This window comes from Dryobates pubescens, chromosome 23, assembly GCF_014839835.1.
Source record: "Dryobates pubescens isolate bDryPub1 chromosome 23, bDryPub1.pri, whole genome shotgun sequence".
Classification (NCBI taxonomy): domain Eukaryota; kingdom Metazoa; phylum Chordata; class Aves; order Piciformes; family Picidae; genus Dryobates; species Dryobates pubescens.
The window spans coordinates 15,344,527-15,362,913 of NC_071634.1; the positions used below are offsets into that span (position 1 = coordinate 15,344,527).

The window sequence follows — 18,387 nt, forward strand, 5'->3', positions numbered from 1 at the left end:
CAGGAGCTTCCATCTGAACAGGAGGAAAAAATCCTTTGCTGTGAGCCCAGAGAGGCTGTGGAGTCTCCTCCTCTGCAGAGATTCCAAAGCCAGCTGGGCATTGTGGCCCTGGGCAAGCTGCTGTTACTCAGGCTCATCAGCCTTGAATGTAGGATGGAAGAGGAAGCTCTGGGCTGGCCCAGCTCCACTCCCTCAACGTGGCCCATATGGCCCCCAGAGTGAACCACAACTTACTTTCCAAAGACAGGCTCCAGTGTGCAGGGCAGGTAATTTTCTTGGTCATTTATGGATTTCTTTCCCACTGAAATCTTCACATAGGGGTCACACTGAAGGTGAGCATGAAAGCAAGACAGAGTCATCACACAGCACTCCTGAGGGTGAAGGAATCATTCTCCAGTTTGCCACTGGGCACCACTGGGCACCACTGGGCACCTTGATCAGATCCTGAGAGGGCATCTGAGCAATGCTCAGCAAGAGCTAAAGGGCAGGGGGCAAGAGGCTGGGGCCAGACTCCTGTCAGTGGTGCCCAGGGACAGGACAAGGGGCAGTGGGCACAAGGTGGAACCCAGGAGGTTCCATCTGAACTTCCATGAAAACCTCTTTGGTGTGAGGGTGCTGGAGCCTTGTCCCAGGCTGCCCAGAGAGGTTGTGGAGTCTCCTTCTGTGAAGAGCTTCCAACCCCCCTGGCCATTGTGATCCTGGGCAAGCTGCTGTGGGTGCCCTGCTAGAGCAGGCCAGGGGCTGGATGAGCTCCAGAGGTCCTTTCCAAGCCCCATCATGCTGGGATTCTGGGATACAGGCCAGTTATGTGCCTGGATAAAACACCCAGGCCAAGCTCCTTGTGGCTTCCCCTTGCCTTGGGGATAGAATCATAGAACCATAGAATTGTCAGGGCTGGAAGGGAGCTCAAGGCTCAGCCAGTCCCAACCCCCCTGCCATGGGCAGGGACACCTCACACTGCAGCAGGTTGCTCACAGCCACATCCAGCCTGGCTGCAAACACCTCCAGGGATGAGGCTTCCACCACCTCCCTGGGCAGCCTGTGCCAGGCTCTCACCACCCCCCTGGGGAAGAACTGCTTCACATCCAATCTGAATCTCCCCACTTCTAGTTCTGCTCCATCCCCCAGAGTCCTATCCCTCCCCAGTGATGTTTGCAAGAAGTGAAGGCTGGAAAAGCCGAGCTGGGGGAAGGTTTGCAGTGGGAGGAGGATCCTGATGGGCATTCAGGGCTTTCCTTCGTGCCTGGGACGAGCTTCAGGACAGAGGGGGGAAGGACACTGGGGGCAAACTTGGCTCAGTGTTGGATTTCAGGCTTAAAGAAAGGCATTTCTTTTTTTTCCTGCTCCTCCTTGCTCTTCAGGAGCTTCTCCTGGGAGATTTCTAAGGCATGGCAAACCTTCATTCCAAGGCCATTTTCAGACAGCTGGGCAGATCAAACCCCAGGCTGGTTTGGGCTATTTTTTTTTCCCCCTTCATGTCAAAATTGATCTTTCTAAGGTTTTTTTTCCCCCATTTTCCAGTGGAACAAAGGAATTTATTCCACCCCCCCCCCCCCCCCCCGAGTTTGGTTTTTGGGGTTGCCTTTTTTTGTGTGTGCAAAGTGAACCAAAAATGAGCTGCTTTCTTTTCTTTCCTTTCCTTTTTTTGAACCAAGGCAATTTTCTTCTTGCACTCAACTCTCCCTTCCAGATTGGCAAAGCTCTGCAAGAAGCAGTCATGTGAAAAGCAGCATTTTGTTGCCTTTGGCACTCACACACCAGAAGAAAACCCCAAACCCAAACCTCATTGCTCTGCTTTAACCAGGCCCAGAGAAAGATCCCTCAGGAGGGAGGGAGGCTTGGCTCCTGGGATTCCCAGATGTTGCCATGGAGGCAGAAGGAAGGGGCAGATCCTTTCTGCTGTCACCACTGCTTCTAAAGCTTCAGCCTTGTGCATGAACTCATAGACTCATAAACTGTCAGGGCTGGAAGGGACCTCAGGCATCAGCCAGTTCCAGCCCCAAGGATCAGCCAGTTCCAACCCCCCTGCCATGGGCAGGGACACCTCACACCACAGCAGGTTGCTCACAGCCACCTCCAGCCTGGCTGCAAACACCTCCAGGGATGAGGCTTCCACCACCTCCCTGGGCAGCCTGTGCCAGGCTCTCACCACCCTCATGGGGAACAACTTCTTCCTGATGTCTAATCTAACTCTCCCCTCCTCTAGCTTGGATCCATCCCCTCCAGTCCTATCACAACCCAACAGCCTCAGAAGTCCCTCCCCAGCTTTCTTGCAGCCCCCTTCAGCCCCTGGAAGGCCACAATGAGCTGTCCTGGGAGCCTTCTCCTCTCCAGCCTGCACAACCCCAGCTCCCTCAGCCTGTCCTCGGAGAGGAGCTCCAGCCCTCAGCTGATCTGCTAGAGGAGTGCAGCCCATGAGCCAGCAGGGAGGCCCAGCAGAGCTCTCCCCAGCAGGATACCTTGCCATTGGTGTCCTTGGGCTGGAGGTCAAAGGCACGGATGATGTAGACCCGGAGCAGGCACTCCTGCGCTCCTCTGGCCGGCAGCTGCTGGAACTGCCGAGGTGGCACTGGGGCCCGTGGGTCATCTGGCAGAGGGTAGATCTTGAAGGACCCCTGTGAAGGACAGGCAAGTTCAGCTGTGCTGGCACACCTGCCACGTGCAGAAGGGGCTTGCAGCAGCGGTCTGGGTGGCTGCAGTAGGATCACAGAATCAGTTTGGTTGGAAAAGACCTCGGAGGTCATCGAGCCCAACCATCAGCCCAGCACTGCCAGGTCACCACCAAACCATGGCCCTCAGCACCACAGCTCCATGGCTTTTAAAGCCCCTCAGGGATGGGGAGTCCACCACTGCCCAGGGCAGCCTGGGCCAGGCTTTGACAATGCTTTCAGGGAAGAAATTGATCACAATGTCCAGTCCAGACAGAACGGTTTGGGTTGGAAGGGACCTTTAAAGGTCATCCACTCCAACTCTCCTGCACCTTCAACTCATCATGTTGCTGAGAATCCTGTCCAGTCTGCTCTGGAATGTTCCCAGGGATACAGTGATGGGGACAGAGTCCAGACCCTGGCTCTGTCTGCTAGACCAGATCATGTCCTGCCAGCATCTCCACTCAAGGGAGCCAGGGGGGAGAGCTGCTGCAACAGATGATCCCCAGAGGTCCCTTCCAAGCCCCACCATCCTGTGATCCCTTGCCTGAACATCCATGCAAACTCTGTCACACCTCTGCACAGAGCCCCTCAGCCTGGTTGTCCTTTTACCTCCTCTTCTTCACCATGGATTCAGCCTTCAAGCTCCCAAAGAGCTCCTGTGAAAGGAGCCTCGTTGCCAACATGAATTAGCCCAACCTCCCCCAGAGGTTTAGGTGAGACTTTGGCTGCAGGGACCTCTTCTCTTGCAAATAGGCTGCTGAAGGGTAAAAAGAGCCAAGGACTGAGCACTGCACTGGCCAGACCCCTCCAAGGGGAGAGATATGGTGAGGCCACTAGTGCTCACACATGCTCCCACCTCCACCCCAGAGGGAGAAGATGCTCCACTGCTTACACCCAGTCTGAGAGGGGTTTTTGCTCCAGGATGATGGCACAGCCTAAACTTGCTTTGAGGCATGCAGGGAACTTGCTGCTGGGAACACAGCAGCCAGACCTGCCCCAGCAGGTTGTTCAAGCTGCACCCAGCGCTCTGCTTTTCTAGACTGTGAAGTCCTAACCAAAACCAGACAGTTGGCAGCAGAGAGAGAGCATCACACCTTGAACTCCCCCACCACCGAGGGGTCATCGCTGGAGTCCTGCGACCGCCCGCGGTACAGCTTGAAGGTGTGGCAGAAGTCAGAGAGACACTCAAAGTCCTCCACGCTCTCCAGCTCTGTCTCATAGACCTGGGGAGAGATGGAGAATGAGGGCAGGGGCTGCTGCCAGGCAGTGTGACCCTACCAACCTGGCTCAAGACCTGCCCCGAGCTCCTCGGTGCTAGGGAAATACCACCCACGGGGACAGAGCCCTGGGGCCTGGAAGCCTGGAGGGTGATGGAGAGCAGACCTCTGGCAACCCTACAATAAAACAGCAGCACATCAGGGATGTCACAGGCTAAGCCAAGGTCTTGCAGAGTGCTTTTCATCAGCTGGGAACATTTTCCTTAAGACCAGGCAAGGCCTTCTCCATTTCAGTCCTGTTTGGGCTCCTGTGGTTAAGAAAAACCCCAAAGCTGATGGAAAACCCCTTGGCAAGTGCAGGTCCAACAAGCCAGAACCAGCCAAGGCCACTTACCTTCAAGGTGTCAAAGCCTTTCTCCAAATAGCAGCCACATTTTTCCCTCTCTCCTGTGGAGGCATAGAATTTGCTCCACCAGTCAATGAATTCTTCCTCCTGTGGCAAGAGAAACCAAAATCAGGAACCTCCATGAGCAAACCAACAGCAACCAGCAACAGCAGCACCTCCAGTAATGGCTAGAGGTGACCACCTGCCCTGTGCACCAACCCCAAGGCACAGCCTGGCTTCAGTGGGGATCTGTCCTGCAGAGGCAAAGCAGCCACCAGGAACCCAACCTGCAGCTCCTCACCCCTTGGCTATGAGGGTCTATGGCCTGAAGAAGTGATGAAGCCATCAGGAACCCAACCTGCAGCTCCTCACCCCTTGGCTATGAGGGTCTATGGCCTGAAGAAGTGATGAAGCCATCAGGAACCCAACCTGCAGCTCCTCAGCCCCTGGTTTCAAGGTGCTTTTGGGGGTCTTCCAGCCCAAATCCAGCTGCTGCAGCCACAACAACACCATGGGCTGGACTTGGCAGTGAGTCTCTGTGGCAGGGTGAGGTAGAGCTCACCAGAAAAGCCTTGCAGCATTTTGAAGCCAAAGGGGCAGATTTGGGCCATTGAAGTGGTGGAATTCTGAGGACCTCAGTGCAGGACCACAGAGGAGATGATACAACTCTTGTGCCAACATGGTCCTGACAGCCTGAAATGCAGGGAGAGTGTGAGGGCTGGTGTTAAGCCCTTGCTTTAGGCTTTGTCTGGAAGGTACTGGGGGGTGTAGGATGGGGATTGTCTCTCTGGTTTGTGTCCTGGAACCATCCAAGCTCCCCACCCCATCAAAGCATGTGGGCAGGCAGCTAAATGCATAAAGTGCATAAATTGACAAGTCCTAAGGTGCTGCACCTCCCTCAGGAAGAGCATAGCTCTCCTCTCCTTGATTGAGAGAGACAGGGAGCTACTGAGGACAGGCCATGAAGATGCTGAGGGGCCTGGAGCACCTCTCTGAGGAGGAAAAGCTGAGAGACCTGGGGCTGGTTCAGCTGGAGAAAAGCAGAGAGGATGACCCTCAGAGGTCCCTCCCAAGCCCCCACCAGGCTGAGGTTCTGTGATGCTACACAAGCAACAGGCAAATCCCCCAGGAAGAACATAGCTCTCTTCTCCTTGATGGAGAGAGACAGGGAACTACTGAAGAGAGTCCAGCAGAGGCTGTGAAAATGCTGAGGGGCCTGGAGCAGCTCTGTGAGGAGGAAAGGCTGAGAGCCCTGGGGCTGGAGAAGAGCAGAACAGATGGCCCCCAGAGGTCCCTTGCAAGCCCCCAGCAGGCTGAGGTTCTGTGACACTACAACAGGCAAAGCTCACACAACCTCAGCCCCACGAGGCCAGGAAGGAGCATTTGCCTTCAACAAGCTGCATTCCAGCTCCTGGGGCTGCTGTCCCAAGGAGGAAGGCAGCTGCCAGCTCCAGCACACCCCTCAGCTTTGCAGCAGCACCCTTCCTGCAGCTCCTGCAAGCAAAGAGCAAGGGGCTCTGGCCACGGCTCAGGGCACATTCCTGAACGAACGAGGATGGCTTCTTTTGGAAGCCCCCCACGATTCCTTCACACTGACCTCATGCAGGAATCATAAGAGGGCTTTAGTGGATTTGTACTTGAAGCCAAGGGTGCAGGCTTGGAATTGCAGTCTTGGAGAGAAATTGGTTTTAAGAGCAATAGTATAGAAATTAACTCTCAGCTCTCTGCACCTCCCTTTTCCCTTCTCTCCTCCTTTCCTTTCTCTTCTCCTCTCCTTTCCTCTCTCCTCTCATCCTTTCCTTTCTCTTCTCCTCTCCTTTCCTCTCTACTCTCCTCCTTTCCTTTCTCTTCTCCTCTCCTTTCCTCTCTCCTCTCATCCTTTCCTTTCTCTTCTCCTCTCCTTTCCTCTCTACTCTCCTCCTTTCCTTTCTCTTCTCCTCTCCTTTCCTCTCTCCTCTCATCCTTTCCTTTCTCTTCTCCTCTCCTTTCCTCTCTACTCTCCTCCTTTCCTTTCTCTTCTCCTTTCCTTTCCTCTCTCCTCTCCTCCTTTCCTTTCTCTTCTCCTTTCCTTTCCTCTCTCCTCTCCTCCTTTCCTTTCTCTTCTCCTTTCCTTTCCTCTCTCCTCTCCTCCTTTCCTTTCTCTTCTCCTTTCCTTTCCTCTCTCCTCTCCTCCTTTCCTTTCTCTTCTCCTCTCCTTTCCTCTCTCCTCTCCTCCTTTCCTTTCTCTTCTCCTCTCCTTTCCTCTCTCCTCTCCTCCTTTCCTTTCTCTTCTCCTCTCCTTTCCTCTCTCCTCTCCTCCTTTCCTTTCTCTTCTCCTTTCCTTTCCTCTCTCCTCTCCTCCTTTCCTTTCTCTTCTCCTTTCCTTTCCCTTCTCTTCTCTTCTCCTTTCCTTTCTTTTCCTTTCCTTTATCTTCTCCTTTCACTTATCTTCTCCTTACCTTTCTCTTCTCCTTCCCTTTCCTTTCCCTTTCCTTTCCTTCCCCTTGTTTCCTGAAAACCTGAAGTTCAGCCTTTGCCTTTCATCACTTCCCCTGCTTTATTGTCTCCAAAGCTCCACTCTGCCCATGGTGGCTTTATTACAACATTCCACAGGTACTGAGTTACAAAGAAAGCACTTCAGCTAATCTGATGACTTACCCATGGTATCTTCTGCAGCCCCAAGACACAGAACAACAGAAAAAGAGGTTGGTTAGAGGCTTTTTTTTTCTTTCTCTCCTGATTTTTTACTGCTGTCACCCAAAAATAAAAAGGACTGGGGGGGATGGGAATGAAAAAACCCAGAAAGGAGTCAAAGGGAGCAACTGGAATGTTAATAGTGGAGGAGATGAATCCAGTTGTGTGCAGATGGCAAAGCCCAGGGAAAGCAAAGGCTCCACCACCAAGGGACTGTGCTCAAGGACTTCATCTAGAAACCATGAAACAGCCAAAATCACCTCCAGGGCTTTCTCTCTCATTGTTTTCCCAACTAAGGAAATGATCCTTGAGGTCCTTCCCAGCCTGCTGTGATGCTGTGCTCTTGGATATGGTACAGGAGGGTCCTTGCAGGTGGGGTCTGTGCCCTGGGCACCAGCACAGATGTCTGAGGGACCTCAAGTATCCTCCCCAGTGTTTGCATGGAGCCCATGGGGCTGCAGTGGGGCACACACCTAAGGCTTAGCATCACTTGTGGGTGCTTGAGTGGGGCCAGAGGAGGCCACAGCAATGATCTGAGGGCTGGGACCTCTCTGCTGTGAGGCCAGGCTGAGGGAGTTGGGGCTGTTCAGCCTGGGGAAGAGAAGGCTCCAGGGAGAGCTTCTGGTGGCCTTGCAGTGCTTAAAGGGGACTCTCAGAAAGCTGGGGACAGACTTCTGAGCAGGGCCTGCTGTGGCAGGACAAGAGGTGATGCTTTGAAACTAAAAGAGGGAGATTTAGGCTGGAGAGGAGGGAGAAATGGTTAACACTGAGGGTGGTGAGACCCTGGCTCAGGAAGCCCAGAGAGGTGGTAGATGCCCCATCCCAGGCTGCTTGGTGCTCTGAGCAACCTGCTCTAGCTGGGGGTGCCCCTGGTGACTGCACAGGGGTTGGACTGGATGATCCCAAGCCCCCTTCCAACCCAACCCATGCAGGATTTTGTGATCCCTGGGCATCACCTCCTTTTTATCCAGGAAGCCTGAGCCAGGGCAATTTTCTCCCTACTGCCCAGGGTTTCCTGTGCCAGACTATCCCATTGGATGCACTCCAAGGTGAGGGCAGCAGGAGTCTGAGCTCATCCAGCACAACTTAGTTTTCATGCAATGTGTTGAAATGGCCATTCTGGAACCAAAGGGGGTGTGGAAGCCTGAGAAGTTAGCATGCCACAGCCACAGTGGCTTCTGGAGAAGTGTTGCCCTCATCACCCTCATCTCACTGGTAGGGGAAACTGAGGCACATCCAGACAGCAGAGCTCAGAGAGAAGAGCAGCCATAAGACAACTGAAGTCTTACCACTTCAGCTTGCTCTCCCAGGGATGACCCAGCTCTTCCCCCAGGGGAATACAGAGAATTACAGCACTAACACATCCTGCCTCTAAAGAAGCTGAGCCACTGCCTGAGCCTCAGACCCTACTCACCCCTCCCATCTGGGAGGCAGATTTCCTGCTGTGTGGAAGCTCCACAGCTGGGATGAGCAGATCCCCCTGGCAACAGCCTGGACATTTATAGCTGCAGCTGCCCAGCTGCTTGTTAGCAGGCTGGTGCAGATGACACCCTGCAGCTCATCCTTGGAGAGGAGGCTGTTAGAAGATCAGAGGATCACAGAATTGCCTTGGTTGGAAGAGACCTTTACAGTCATGGAGCCCAGCAGCTAACCCAGCACTGCCAGGTCACCACTAAACCATGGCCCTCAGCACCACAGCTACACAGCTCTGAAACCCCTCCAGGGATGGGGACTGCCCTGGGCAGCGTCTTCCAGACCTTGGCAACCCTTTTGAGGAAGAAGTTGTTCCTCATGTCCAACCTAAGCCTCCCCTGGGGCCACTTGAGGCTGTGTCCTCTTGTCTCTTCCTTAGGAGAAGAGACTGATCCCCACCTCACTCCAGCCTCATCTGCTCCAGTGCCAGTGCCAGGCTGGTCAGCCCAGCTCCTGACCCAACTAAACCAACCTAGCCCAGTCCTGTCCTCCTGTAGGCACAGAAAACTCCAGCAGAGAGGCAACTGCAACCAGCTGGGGAACACAAAAATGCCTTTAAACCCCACAGCTGCACTCCTTGGGGCTCCCCAACCACATCCTCAATCCCTCTGCTGCTCTGCCTCACATTCAGCTGTGGCCACAGCCACGTCCCAAAGGCAGCCACGTCCCAAAGGCAGCCACCCACACACCTTCTTGGCTCCATTTTCCCTCTGTCCCATGGCCCTTGCCACCTCAGCTGGTGGCAAGCCAGCTTGCCATGCAGGTTGCTCCAGGAGGCATTTCACCCATCAGCCATGGCAGGGTCACAGGCTGTCTCCCACGTGTGCATGCAGAAGAGAGTCTGCACAATGAAGGTGGTGAAACACTGGCCCAGGTTGCCCAGAGTGATGGTGGATGGCTCATCCCTGGAACCATTCCAGGTCAGGTTCAGCAGGCTGCTGAGCAACCTGATCCGGTTGCACATGTCCCTGCTGGCTGCAGGGCTGTTGGACTCGATGGCCTTGAAAGGTCCCTTCCCACCCCAACCATTCCATGGTTCATGTGGACCTGATCCAATTGCCAATGTCCCTGCTGGCTGCAGGGCTGTTGGACTCGATGGCCTTTAAAGGTCCCTTCCCACCCAACCATTCCATGGCCCTTGTGGAATGGAAGGAAAAGGCTCCTCCGGGGCCACGTCTCCGCACTCGGAGGCTCCCTCTGCTTGCTGCACACCGTGCCCTGGCTGGTGTGGGTCAAGATGACCTTTGAACACCTCTTCCAACCCAAACCATCCCATGGCTGTGCTCTGTGAAACACCAGGAGAAGGGAAGGCGGCAGGGAGGCTGCCGGGGGCAAGGCGGCTCGGCGACCGCTGCCAGCGGGAGGGATCCAACCCCAGAGCTCTTCCAGCTCACAGTAACAGGATCAGCTGTAAAATATGTGCCCTGCTCTGGAAGCAGCCAGCACAGCAAATAACCAATTACTCCAAATGGTTTACAGATTGTGCCTCCTTGGCTTTGGCCAGGATCAGCTCTGCTAACCTCCCATCTGAGGGCTTGTGTTCCTTACAACCAAAGCCAGCAGAAGGCTACAAAGAACTGCATGGAGAGCACCTCTTGGTGCTCCTCAGGGGGCAGAGGAGGCTTCTCCACTGCAGGTTTGTAGCCCAGAGGTGTCTGAGGGCTCCTGGTGAGTTCCTCTCCTCTGGGAGGTACTCCTGAACCCCCTGATGTCTGCTGGAAGCCAGAGGCTGATGGAGGGGAGATCTTGCCAGACCATTTGTTTAGGAAGAGCCTGGATGAGGCACTTGGTGCCATGGTTTAGTTGATTGGATGGTGCTGGGTAATAGGTTGGACCTGATGATCTCAAAGGTCTTTTCCAACCTGGTTAATTCTATTCTATTCCATTCCATTCCATTCCATTCCATTCCATTCCATTCCATTCCATTCCATTCCATTCCATTCCATTCCACTCCATTCCATCCTACCCTACTCTACAACTGGCAATGGAGAAGCTGCACAGGCATGAACCATGTCCCATCCCTGGAGATCTTCCAGGTGAGGCTGCCCAGGGCTCTGGGCAGCCTGATCTAGTTGAGGATGTCCCTGCTGACTGCAGAGGGGGTTGACCTTTTGGAGGTCCCTTCCAACCCAGAGCATCCTATGGTTCCTACTGGAGGGCCTCTGCCAAGGGCCAGGTCTCCTTCAAACCTGCTGGCTCCACAGGAGGGAGGAGCCCCTCTCATCCCTCCTCCCCACACCAACCTCACCCTCTGGGACACGAAGGGCCAACAGTTGGCGCCCCGCAGGCAGACCTGGAGTTACCTTTTGCTGGGGCACCAAGGGAAGCTCCCACAAAGCCTCAGCCTCTGCCACTCTTCAAACCCAGCAGTTTGCACAACACATCACTCATTGACACCATTAATCAAGCAAGGAAGTTAGGAAGGAAGCCATACATACATGAGACTGGGCCCAAGAAGCTGGGGTGTTAATTAGTGCCGAGCTGGTCAGACCCTCTGCAAGCTACAAATTAAAAGGAGTGGTTAGCAAGGGGGTTAGAGGAACCATGGCCAACTGACACCAGAGCAGAGGAAAACAATGAATGAACCCAAAGAGTGCTGCCCCCATCCCCCCCACCCCCCTCCTCCACTGCCCTCTGAGGTTGCTATCTCCTGGGCAAGGCACCCCTGGCATGGCTACAGGGGCTGTGGTTCTGTTGATCTTCAGCCAAGGGGACTGGCTTTGAGTGGCTGCAGAGAGTCAGGGAGAGGTTTGGGCTGCAAGAGGTCTGTAAAGGTCATCAACTAAACCATGGCACTAAGTACCCCACCCAGAAGAGCCTGGATGAGGCACTTGGTGCCATGGTTGAGTTGATTGGATGGTGTTGGGTGATAGGTTGGACTGGATGATCTCAAAGGTCTTTCCCATCTGGTTAATTCAATTCTATCCTATCCTATTCTATCCTACCCTACCCTACCCTATCCTATCCCACCCTACCCTATCCTATCCTGCCCTATCCAACTCCCTGAAGTGACCAAGGACATCTGGCAGTATCTTGGCTTAGATCAGCAACAGTGTGGCCAGCAGGAGCAGGGCAGGGATTGTCCTCCTGTGCTGGGTGCTGGCAAGGCTGCACCTCGAATCCTGGGTTCAGTTTTGGGGCCTCTCTCTCCAGGAGGGACATGGAGGGGCTGGAGCATGCCCAGAGAAGGGCAGCAAATCCTGCTGAAGGAGCTAGAGCACAAATCTTGTGAGGAGCAGCTGAGGGAGCTGGGGTTGCTTAGCCTGGAGGACAGGAGGCTGAGGGGAGACCTCCTGGCTCTCTGCAGCTCCCTGAAAGGAGGCTGCAGCCAGCTGGGGCTTGGTCTCTTCTCCCAGGTAATAAACAGCAGGACAAGAGGAAAGGGTCTCAAGTTGTGCTATGATGCTTCCACTTCATGTGCACATGGACTTGTTTGGAACAGACCTCAGGCTGAACTTCTCACCCCACTTGGCCCAGGTGGACAACACAATCAACAGCCTTCCAGCAGAGGGGTTTTGCATCTGTTTGTTTTCCCTGTTTCAGATGAGGACAACAAAGTGATCCTTTGTTCCAGTCATTCATCAGGGGAGGGACCAAAGCCAGGCTTGGCAAAGAGGGAGAAAGGCTTTGGAGCCACACAATGAAACACACCCAAGCACACATGCATGGGCTCCTGCTTCCAAGGTCACCATGGGGAGAGCCCTGGGCATGGGCTCCTGGCCTGGGATTCTATCCCCTTTCCCAGGGAGAAGGGGTGGGATGGCCTCTGCAGACTGAGACTCCTCCTTCACACTCCAACCCTGGCCCAAGAGGGGAGCAGAGCAGGCTGGAGGGACTCTGATGACCTTGGGGTGTCAGACCACCTAAGGAAAAGTCACCCCAAGCCCTGGCCAGGAGAGGGTAGGCAAGGGAGGAGCAGCACTCAGAGCCAAAATGCAGAGGTTAGGGAGGGAGATGGTGGGAATTTGGGTTTGGCTTTCATTGAACACTTTCCTTTCTCCTCCTCTCCCTAAACAAAGGGCAAAAGTGAGAGACAAACAACCAAACAAAGAGAGGATGCTCAGTGAGGGGTGAAACTGAATGACCCAGGTGTAGGCAGGGTGTTCTGTGCTGGAGCCACTGGAGAAATGGCCAGTCCTCCCAGCTGGAAACCAGCCCAGCTGAGTGCTTTGGTATTGCCATGGCCCTCTACCCCTTCCTGTCCTTCCACCTCCCACTGAAGCTGTTCCCTGAGTGTGAGGATGCTTTAGACTGTTGGGGTTGCTCAAAGTGGAGAAGACAAGGGTCCAGGGAGGCTTTCTGGTGGCTTTTCAGTGGATTGGAGGAGAAGACGTCACAGCCAAGGACCCAGCAAGGAGTCTGTTGTCTCTCCCCCAGAAAAGCAAACCTGACAGCTCAGGTTAAAGCCAGGGGAGATGGAAGAGGTTGTGGTTGGTGGTGATGGTGGAGGAGAGGGGCTGAAGACAGAGGTGGAAGCTGCAAAAGGAAGGTTACAAGCAGACAAGGCCTCACATGTGCCCTCTGTTCCAGCCCTGTACCCACACAAGCTCCCCCAGACCATGCAGCCTTCCCACCACCATGGCTTTTCCATACCTGGAGAGGAATAAGAGGCTCTTTGTCATCAATGTCAATGAGGACATCATCCCTGGGTGTGAGGCTCACATCATCTGCAATCAGAGCAAGCAGGAGTGTGGTCAGGACACTGTTAGAAGCCCCAAAGACAAGTCCCCTTGGAATCAAGCTCCAGCAGTGACCTCGACCTTGCCCAGAGCCTTCACACCAACCAAAGCTCAGGTTCATGTGGCTTGAGCAGCTTGGCCAAGGGGCAGCCCCTCTCACCAGCCAACCTCAGCTCCTCCCTGGAACCTCCTGGGCTTTTCCTGTCAGACTGCCAGATGGGGAGAGATCAAAGCAACCATACACTGAGGCCACATCTGGAGTACTGGGGTCTGGGCTCCCCAGTTCAACAGAGACAGGGAGCTACTGGAGAGAGTCCAGCAGAGGCTATGAAGATGCTGAGGGGCCTGGAGCAGCTCTGTGAGGAGCAAAGGCTGAGAGCCCTGGGGCTGAGAGCCTGGAAAAGAGCAGCCCCAGAGGGGAGCTGAGCAGTGCTCAGCAAGAGCTAAAGGGCAGGGGGCAAGAGGCTGGGGTCAAACTCTGTACAGTGATGCCCAGGGAGGCAATGGGCACAAACTGCAACCCAGGAGGTTCCCTCTGAACAGGAGGAGAGCCTTCTCTGGTGTGAGGGTGCTGGAGCCCTGTCTCAGGCTGCCCAGAGAGGCTGTGGAGTCTCTCTCTCTGCAGAGCTTCCAAACCCAGCTGGGCTTTGTGATCCTGGGCAGCCTTCCCCGGGTGACCCTGCTTTGGCAGGGGGCTTGGACTAGCTGCCCTCCAGAGATGCCTTCCACCCCCCGCGCTGGGATGGCAGGGTGCTGGTGGCGGCCCCCACCCGGCTGCTCCTGGGGTCCATCCTTCTCCTGCCGGTAGGGGTCGCAGTAGAAGGCGTCGAGGGCGCGGAGGGTGCACTGCCCCACGACCGGCCGGCGGCCGAAGGCTCTGTTGTCGATGATCTTGATGCTGATGGGGGGGCTGTAGAGGCTCTCCTTCGGCAGACGCTGGGGGGCAAGGGGGGGCACCATGTCACTCTGCAGCCCGGGGAGGACAGCTGCTCTGCCCCTCCCCAGAGGCAGCCCGAGCTGAGCAGGCTTCACTGCCTCTGGTTCACGGGACCTGCAGAGGGCTTCCTCAAGCAGCTCTGCTGGGACCCCAGCAGGACACAGAACCAGGCTGGAAAAGACCTTGGAGATCATCCAGCCCAACCTATCCCCCAGCACCATCTGATCAACTCAACCATGGCACCAAGTGCCTCAGCCAGGCTCTCCCTAAACACCTCCAGGGATGGTGACTCCACCACCTCCCTGGGCAGCACATCCCAAGGGCCAATCTCTCTTGCTGGGAAGAACTTCTTCCTAACATCCAGCCTGAACCTCCCCTGGCACAGCTTGAGACTGTGTCCTCTTGTTCTGGTGCTGCTTGCCTGGGAGAAGAGACCAACCCCCACCTGGCTACAACCTCCCTGCAGGGAGTTGCAGAGAGCAAGAAGGTCTCCCCTGAGCCTCCTCTTCTCCAGGCTAAGCAACCCCAGCTCCCTCAGCCTCTCCTCCCAGGGCTGTGCTCCAGACCCCTCCCCAGCTTGGTTGCCCTTCTCTGGACACCTTCCATCATCTCAGCCTCCCTGCAGGGTGAGGGAGCAGGCTCTCACCACTTCCATGAAGAGCACACAGACATCGAAGTTGGGGTTCTTCTTGACGTTCTTGATGACACAGGACTGCACAAACTGGCCTCCACACTCCACCAGCAGGCTGGGCGAGGTGACACTGGCCAGCTGGTAGCTCTTGAGGTTCCTCAGCCCCCAGGCCAGGATCTGAAGGGTAAGAGGGCAACAGACAGCAGAGACTGAGCTAAAGGTCTGCCTCCAGGTCTCTCACTGAGCTTCTTAGCAACCTGGTGGTTGGCCCACCCTGAAGGAGAGAGAAATCGGCCACAGAGGGCAGGTGGTGCTGGGAGAAGCCAGGACACACAGCAAGTGTTTGTCTGTGTGCACCAACACAGGAGGCCCACAGCTGCCTATCTGTCACTGGAGCACCCCTGGCTGGAGCAAACCTCATCCTCCCCTGAGGCAGACTGACCTCCTGCAAAGCAAGAGCGCTCCAAGCCCTGCCCGAGGGCTTTCCTGCTTGCTCAGGAAGGTAACGCTCTTGGACAGGTAAGCCACAAGCAGAACCAGCTCCCAGCGCTGCTGGGACTCAGGAGGCAGGCAGCCTGGCTTGGCTGCCACCTCTGGGGGTCATCTGGCCATTAGGGACAGCCATCTGGGGCGCTGCTCACCTCGATGGCTGTGCGCTGCAGGACCGGCTTGATGCCCTGAGGGACCATGTAGATGTTGGCCTCTCGCTGGGGGGGTGGGTATGGCAGGTCAGAGTCAGCAGACTGTGGGGACAAGAGATGCCACATCAGGTCATGCCACAACAGGACACCAGCCCCAGCACCTTCTCCTCCTCGCTGCAGCCCTCCCAGCGTCTCCTTCTCCCAGAAGGAGGCAGCGAGAGAGGAGGAGCTGGGAGGGCTGAAGGCACTTGCAAGCTGTTTGTCTGTCTTTAGTGTGGCCCTGGAAAAGATCCCTCAGCCTTCCCCAGGGAACCAGTGGATCTAGCAGTAGGTGTCCCTGTCAGTGGCAGCAGGGTTGGAACTAGATGACCCTTTAAGGTCCCTTCCCACCCAACCCACTCTGTGATAACCAGGAGGGATCTGCCCTCCAACAAGGTTCAGCCTCTTCTGAGGGAGGAGGAGATGAAAGCACATCCACCCCACACCAGGACCCCCGTGAGACAGTTATGGCCAGGGATGAGGAGAGGGGACAGAGCAGCAGCAAAGGGTTAATAAAGGAAAGGCAGCTGGACAAAGGGAGATGCTGAGGCCACATCTGGCTGAGGGACTCCAAATTTGCCTTCAGAGAGGAGCTGAGCGAGGGAGCCAAACATCCCCAGCCACCCATGGAGGCCAGGCTCTGAGCCCTCCCAGCAGCTGAGGTCCTCTGGAGCTGCATCTTGCAGTTCAGACTCACCAAAAAAGGGCAGGAAGCAGAAGCACAACCTCTGAAAGTGCCCCCCTCAGCCAGGGATGGCTGGGGCCAATCTTGGAGCCCAGCATTCTTTCAGGCTGGGATGGCCTTGCTTTGAAGGGAACATGGAGATGTGTTTCAGTTCCAGGACTGGTTCAGGCTTATGGCTCTGGGCATCTACAAAGGGGTTCCTTGTGCTGTCACGTTAAACAGATGGGACTCTAAGCTTCACTTTTCATTGGCAGTTGGTGGTGGCTGCTGAATCAAGCTGCTCATGAGCTGAAGGCCTTCAGTAATGCCCTTCTGGGGCAGATGGCTGGGTTTCCACCAGAGATGGTGGATTTGGGGCAGGCAGTTCTCTCCCACGGTCCAGCCAGTGGCAGAAATGGTTAGTGGCAGCAGGGAGAGGGAAGGCTGACTAGGAGATGAGGGCTGAAAGTCAGTGCCAGCAAGGAGAGGGAAGGCTGACTAGGAGGTGAGAGCTGAAGGTCAGTGCCAGCAAGGAGAGGGAAGGCTGACTAGGAGGTGAGAGCTGAAGGTCAGTGCCAGCAAGGAGAGGGAAGGCTGACTAGGAGGTGAGGGCTGAAGGAGAAGAGCAGAGCATTCCTTGGGTGCTCAGCACTTCCAGTAAGCCACCTGCTTACCTACAGCCTTAATTTCAGGCTGCTTAGACACTGGACCATCATCATGAGCTGGTCCTTCCCTGGGGCAGAGGGACAGACTGAATGCTCCTTGAAGAGTTTGTGTTTGTGAGCCATAGCACTTGGAGCACAAAGTGCCTTAAGCATGAACTGAAGCAAGAAGAGCCTCAGCCTGGCCTCTGTGCACCAAACAGAAATGCAGGGGAAGGAAGTTTGGTGCCAGCCTGGAGATGTTCAGACACCCTCAGGTTCTCCACAAGGCTCATTATTTACTGCTGAGGGCACTGGAGACCTCAGGCTGGCATCGCTCTCCTGGATGCAGCCTCCATGGGCTGGGCTGGATGGCGTTCCTGCAGGGGCAGGTGGGTCAGGGCAGGCTGGCTGCAAGAGCTGACCTGAGAGTCTCTGCTGGGACTTTGCTTGGGTTCTGGGCAGAGGGACAAAGGCAAGCCAAGTGCTTGAGCATGAAAGGTACCCATTGGAGGAGCCCCTCGTAGAACAAGGCAGGGGTGCAGAGCTGTGGAGGGCCCCATCCAGACATGGCAGTGGCAAGAAATGGAGAAAGAGCAGAGAGATGGTTATGTTCACATGAGCTCCCCCAGCTCAGCCCACATGGAGCACCAAGGTGAGCCCCACACCATCAGGAAAGGCTGGATGGAACCCACCTTGCCTAACTGCTTGTCCCATCCAAGCTTTCTTTCATGGAAATATGGCCAGGCTCTGTGCATGATCCAGGCCCCTCCTAGCTCACCCCCCAGGCTTTGGGGTTCACTGGCTCCTAGGGCCACCACAACCTTCAGCCATGCCCCTTGTTCAGCTCCCTGCCCTCTGTTTGCCATGACAGCAGCCTGCCCTGACAGCACTCAGTTCAGCCCAGCCTGTGATGTGCTCTGGGGGATGCACAAGGTCTGGATAAGCAACCTTGAGAGGTTGTTCAAGCAGCACCTTGAGATCCTGATGAGAGCACTTCCTTCAGAGCACCTGCCCCAGACCATGGTGAAAGCAAACCTTCTAACTGGGATTTCTGTTAGGGTCCAGCTGAAGGCCAGCCCAGGCTTCTGCATGCTTTGGAAGGGTGGAACATCAGCAGACTTCATGCACACACATCCCACAGAGCTTAAGCACCAACCAACATGCCCTGCCACTGGGTAACCACTCCTGGGTTAAGCATGCAGCCCATCTGCCCTGTCCTGCTAAAATCCTGCTGCTGCTGGCTTGGCTCATCTGGAAGAGCCCCAGGAAAGGATAATTTTAACCAGAGACAACTAAATCTTATGAATACAGAACTCACAACTAAATCTTATGAATACAGAACTAACTAAAAGGCCTCAGAGATCATCAAGCCCAACCTATCACCCAACACCATCTAATCAACTCAACCATGGCACCAAGTGCCTCAGCCAGTCTCTTCTTAAACACCTCCAGGGATGGTGACTCCACCACCTCCCTGGGCAGCACATCCCCATGGCCAATCTCTCTTGCTGGGAAGAACTTCTTCCTAACATCCAGCCTGAACCTCCCCTGGCTCAGCTTGAGACTGTGTCCTCTTGTTCTGGTGCTGCTTGCCTGGGAGAAGAGACCAACCCCCACCTGGCTACAACCTCCCTGCAGGGAGTTGCAGAGAGCAAGAAGGTCTCCCCTGAGCCTCCTCTTCTCCAGGCTAAGCAACCCCAGCTCCCTTAGCCTCTCCTCACAGGGCTATGCTCCAGACCCCTCCCCAGCCTTG

At 55.4% G+C, this 18,387-nt stretch overlaps 1 protein-coding gene across 1 annotated transcript in view; it reads right to left on the reverse strand.

Annotated features, from left to right (window-relative positions):
• The window catches only part of DYSF (dysferlin), a 91,352-nt gene that overhangs the window by 34,525 nt on the left and 38,440 nt on the right, over positions 1-18,387 (reverse strand). The window contains exons 36-45 of the mRNA XM_054172414.1: positions 17,137-17,178; positions 15,288-15,389; positions 14,662-14,823; positions 13,849-14,014; positions 12,993-13,066; positions 10,838-10,900; positions 4,263-4,361; positions 3,746-3,874; positions 2,460-2,615; positions 235-326 (exon numbers count right to left, since the gene is read on the reverse strand). Coding sequence (XP_054028389.1) covers positions 235-326; positions 2,460-2,615; positions 3,746-3,874; positions 4,263-4,361; positions 10,838-10,900; positions 12,993-13,066; positions 13,849-14,014; positions 14,662-14,823; positions 15,288-15,389; positions 17,137-17,178 — 1,085 coding nt within the window. The remainder of the gene's footprint in view (positions 1-234; positions 327-2,459; positions 2,616-3,745; positions 3,875-4,262; positions 4,362-10,837; positions 10,901-12,992; positions 13,067-13,848; positions 14,015-14,661; positions 14,824-15,287; positions 15,390-17,136; positions 17,179-18,387) is intronic.